Source organism: Poecilia latipinna, unplaced genomic scaffold (genome assembly GCF_001443285.1).
Source record: "Poecilia latipinna isolate Pla-1442-1.1 unplaced genomic scaffold, P_latipinna-1.0 Scaffold515, whole genome shotgun sequence".
Lineage (NCBI taxonomy): Eukaryota > Metazoa > Chordata > Actinopteri > Cyprinodontiformes > Poeciliidae > Poecilia > Poecilia latipinna.
In genome coordinates this window covers 127,811-133,158 of record NW_015113131.1, presented here as the reverse complement: position 1 = coordinate 133,158, position 5,348 = coordinate 127,811, and the positions used below count along the sequence as shown (strand labels likewise).

Below are 5,348 nucleotides of genomic sequence, written 5' to 3'. Positions count from 1 at the left end.
TTTTTTTAGCCCTCTCAAAGCCCTGGGTTTGATTTTAAAAAGAGGGAAATTGTTTTTTTTTTTTTTTTTTTTTTTTCTTCTCTGGCTCTGAGGTAGTGTGGATCTGTAAATTTCAGCTGCTTTCCAAGTGATTGGAGGTTTTGGGAAAGCCAGTTCAAACATTGGCTAATCTGTCAAGCGCAATCAGTTTTTACTCAAATTCAGAAGCCATTGTATTCAAATCCACCACAATGTCAATTTGCCTAATTTCTCAAGCATGGGGTTGTAGATGTAAGGTCGTTTGTAAATTTTTTTTGTTAACCAGTTGTATTTCCTTTCCAATGATTTTACTAAGTAGTTAATGTCATAAAGTAAATATTATAATATTCATCTCTGGAATGAGACAAGAAAACAGGAACCATTGAGGAGTGCTGGTCTTTTTTGTAATCCTCAAGTCGTATTTGCTGAAGGGCAGAGAGTTTGATAAAGGCTTTTTTTATATCTCACTCAGTCTTTACGACAAAGAAATAAGGGTTATGACAGTAATAAACAATGTGACATTGTCAGGGGGTAGTTTTGAGTTGGTCTAAATGAGTTGCTCTGATTGGGTGCTAAATGGTCATATTTCATAGAAGTCAATTGGCCCAAGCAGGAGTACTGTACATGGTAGTTTGTCCTCTTTTGACCATTTTTCTCCACATTTAATGAGAAATACTTAGCTACAAAGAGCAATAATCTGATATGCAGTGGTTTGGGTGTACAGTTTTTGTTTTACAGGTTAAAAAAAAATCAGCTGGAATTTATTTAGCAATTGAGTGAATTAAACCAAAGCCAAACTCGGCCTGCACAAAAGGCTTTATTTTTCCACATATATATTTTGCAGTAATACTACAATAATAATAATTCTAGAGAGGATATTGTTGCTCACTGATTAAATTTACCATTTGATTAAAAAAAAGTCTCCTAACGCTCTTTTAACAACTTTTTTTATTAATGATTTCTATCCTGAAATTCAAATATTGCAATTGTTACAGCTTGTTTTTATACAACAGGATTTTTTTCCTTCATCTTCAACTGCATAGTTGGCCCTTTAAGACAAAAAAAAAAAGTTGGTCAATGGATAACAATAGTGTGTGCTTGTTTGTCTGTGTGTTTGCCAGACTAACTAGCTGCAGACAGCTATGCCAGAGAGGCCTACCCTTATTACAGCTTTGCTTTGACGCCTGCAGAAGCTTTTCACAAAGATCTCCTTATGACCAACTGCAAAGGCTATATTTACCTGAGACAGGAGGAATGGAGAAGGGTTTTATCAGTGTGTGTGTCGGGGGGTGGGTGGTAGAGGGGGTGTCTCTTTTTAGTTTTGGTCTTTGGGCTGTTTAAGAGATTGGAGTCGCTGTTGTTGTGAGGGGCTTTTATCTGTCATCTCTGATCTCCCCAATGGGCATAGCTTTGTAATTCAGTTGTGTCAGCACTGAGGCTCTGGAGTATGTTAGATAGACTTTTGACACCTCAGTGGCAGCCTGGACCCAATCCAGTTTGCCTTGAATCGCAAAGTCTGTTGTCACCTCTTCTTTAATGCCATTGAGGCATTTTGGGGACAAAACGTTCCATTTTTATTCTTGAGGCTATATTGCTTTGTCTAGTTTAGTAATTCTGTTTCACAGCTGCAATAGAGTGCTGAAGGTTTTGGACATGGACAAAGATTGTCAAAGACTATCCTGGACTGTCTAAAAGCAGAGTCATACTCCTAGCCAATTCAGGTTTAGAGTTATGTTTTATTCTCACGAACATGGGTTGTTTGACTGAAAGTATTAGGGCAATTTGGTATTATGTTGAGTCAATTCAACAACATGATAATAACAAAGGGGAAACTTGGAACAACATGGAGTTCAGCAACAAACAAAAAAATCTCAAAATCCCAGTGGAAACATGCAAAAAGAAAGTGGTCAGCTGTTTACAAGAAGCATTTTTTCATTTATTATTGAGAGGTGTATACATTTTCCACATACCAATTTTTTTAATAAAATTCAAATGAAGACAGAAATTAGTCTTTTAATTACTGGCACTCCTTTTGTAACATTTTAATTATCGTTTGAGAGACACTTGTTTCCTATCAAAAACAAACTTCCTAGTTGAATAAAAACAAATTAAATCTATCGAAGGTGTTTATTATTAATAATAATAATAATAGGCTGAATTTTAGGCGTAAAATGGGTTTGCAAACTCGTAAAGAGACAAATTGACTCGGAGTAGATTTCTCCTACAAGAAATCCATATCGCTTTGGTATCTTGAGAGTTTGTTGGATAGGTCAACACCTCAGACAATGTCTTTTATGAGGGATCATGTTGCTCTGTGCAGTGATCTGACTACACTGTAAAAAGGTTTGGGTGATTGACAAAGGTCAAATTAACAACTATGTGAATGCCAGCATGCAGATTTTTTCCAACAGAAGACTGAATGAAAACGAAAATGGATGCTTCGTCCCCTTTTCAGCAGTTCAACGGAGTGGCTGACTGGTGTTCAGCTCTCTGAAAACAGACCCACCTGCTTTAAAACTTCTGGTCTGTGTTTTGCGAAGTGATCTGTTTTTAGTGTCTTAATATTTTGGAAATAACTGATATACGTTTTCACCTGCCTAGCATCTTTTGTTTGTTGCTCTTTAACCTGCCGTTGGTTGGTTATGGAAAACCCCCACTCTGTGTAAAACTTGTTTCTGGAGAGCAGCTGTAAGTTCAGAAGTGACCCTTTAATGACACTGTAATTTCATCCCTCGGCACAAAAATAACCGCAGTGTAAAGATATTATCTTAGTTGAAATGAAAAAAAACAAAAAACAAAAAAAAAAAAACAGCCCTGAATGAATATTTATTCCAGATGACTCGGTGAGACTGTTGATTAGAGGACAGTATGGTTTCATCCGATTGCATCTCTATAAATGTTCAGTTTTAAATTTTCTTTTAGACACCGTGTTTCTTACTTCTCAGGAAGGACAGTCATTGTCCTTGACAACCGTGGCATGCAAATTGTTAAGTGTTCAACACATTAAAAGAGGTGAAAATAAAAAGGTGTGATTTTACATTGTGAAATGTTATCAATGTTAGAAGGTGCTCCAGCTCTGGAAATTTTTTTATTCTTTTTCCTCCATCTCTGACAATGTTTAACTGTTTTGAATCACGTGAAAGTTGTTTAAGAAGTAAGTTATTGGTCTTGGTGGCTTGGGAATTGAAAGCCAATCTTGATGTCATTTCTGATACCTTTCCAAGAATAGTTTGCTGGGTGTGCCTATGTTTTAAATGTGGGTGGATGGGTGTGCAGATTCTTTACGACGTGCCTGTTTTTTCTTTTTTAATGGGACAAAGTTGTACAAATTACAGATTTCCAGTTATGTTAAATGTGGAGGGAGGCTGACGAGCTCATCTCCCAAAGGTGTCTCAACCTTTTCCTGCTTACCATATAAGTAAAATGATGTAGACATTTAAAATGCTCAGCTCAAACCAGTATGAAATACTAGGTACGTGTAGTTTTTACTCCTGGCAAGTAAAAGTAAAGGATCTGTTGAATTGATTTATTTTTAGATCACTTTAATAAATGGTTGGATAAACCAGTTCAGATTTTTGCGCATCTAAGCATTAAAAGTTTTCCAGTAGAACTGATAACCAAATAACCAAAAAAAAAAAAACTGCAGTGGTAGCCAACCACACTGCCGCATCGGAAATGAACTTGATTGCTGTGTTAGTTACATTTATTATTTGTGGAGGTGATAAAATATTAACCCCTGGTTTAATATTTCATTCTCAAACGTCCAGAACATCTTAAAAAGTGCCACAGTTGGGGTTTATTCGGAAGCGTTTCCAGTTTTGTACACTTCAAATTAAATATTTTAGCACTAATTTGAATTGAAACCACTTTTATTGATGCAAAAACATCGAAATACCTTCAATTTAAGGTTACAGCTTAAAGAACACATACACATTATCAAAAGGGAAAAAAAAATGTTTGAACTTGTGGAAGATGATTAATATTGTGATGTTGACTTCTTTCTTTCCTTTATCACTCCCACAATCTATATATGTTTCATTTTTCACACTCACTTTAGCTCACTAAGGTTCAGTGCATTTTTTTCAGCCCAGTAAGCAAACACTTTTGTAAGTCTGTGCAAATTGTCTATAAACAGTTGTGTCCCACACACAGGCTACTTCCAAGAATGGCCTTTTTCACCTCGGACAGGTAATCATTGCTCAACCATGGACAAACCTGTGGGCCTCTGCAAACCGAAACACAAAACCTTTTCCTGAATCTGCCCTGTCGTCACATCTGTCCTTCTCACCCTCCGTCAGTTGACTTGGCTTCTACTTGGTGGCAGTGGATGTTGTTTTGTTTTTTTCCTCGCTTGGGGTCAAAGGGTTTTGTTTTTTTTACTTTGCTCCTCTGAGGTGGTTATTAAAAGCCTGTCCATAAATAAACTAAGTCTGATCCCTGTTGGACACCTGTGGTATTGTGTAATGATTGGAAGAGATTGTGGGATTTTGATGAAGTTTACTTGAACATGAATTTCCAGAGATGAAATGGTCTAAAAGCTGTAGCTATACGGCACTATTAAAGTTTGCTACAAATGTCATCTAACTTAGATTACATTTTATTAATCATCAAGCTCCCATGCGAGAAAATTAGATCTCATTATAAACCATGTCTGGTTTACAAAATCTATGAAAAATAATGTTTTATTTCTCAGATTTCTACAGGTGTTCATACATAAGGCTAAGGATTATTTCTGGATGGGGCTGCCCTTTATGTAAAAATCACTATGACTTTCTCTCTGATTAAAAAAAAAAAAAAAAAATCAAACTGATGCTTTTGGTGCACCAGGTAATTTCTCTCAACATTGTGGTTTTCCCCTCTTTATCCCCATTTCGGTTTTCCAAAAATGCTCTCATGGAACCCTCTCAAGTTTATCTTCTTCATTTCTTCCCACCAGACAAGAGATGATTTCCTTGGACAAGTTGACGTTCCCCTCAGTCATCTGCCGGTGAGTTGTTTACGTGTTTGTGTGTATATGTACGCACCGTTTCAACACTGTTCTGAAGACTCGGCTGTTTCTTATCATTCAGCTTTTGCTGTGCTTGATTAGCCCCCATGAAGCTGTGTTTGTGTGTGGGAAAGTGCCTGACCCAGCTTGTTGTTGTGAAACGGCAACAGCACTATTCTAGGGATAGAAAGCTGGCATTGGACAATGTAAACACACTGACTCTCAGTTGTGAAACGTGACAACCCGTGGAAAAAAACCCCCCCAAAAAACTTCACGATTTCACCCTTGAGTGCTGGGAAGTTGTTCTTGAAAACAATCTTCACAATCAGTCAGCAATAAATTT

At 36.9% G+C, this 5,348-nt stretch overlaps 1 protein-coding gene across 1 annotated transcript in view; it reads left to right on the top strand.

The window, feature by feature from the left end:
• The window catches only part of nedd4l (NEDD4 like E3 ubiquitin protein ligase), a 55,049-nt gene that overhangs the window by 18,245 nt on the left and 31,456 nt on the right, over positions 1 to 5,348 (top strand). Inside the window, exon 6 of the mRNA XM_015040531.1 lies at positions 4,955 to 5,005. Within this exon, the coding sequence (XP_014896017.1) occupies positions 4,955 to 5,005 (51 nt within the window). The remainder of the gene's footprint in view (positions 1 to 4,954; positions 5,006 to 5,348) is intronic.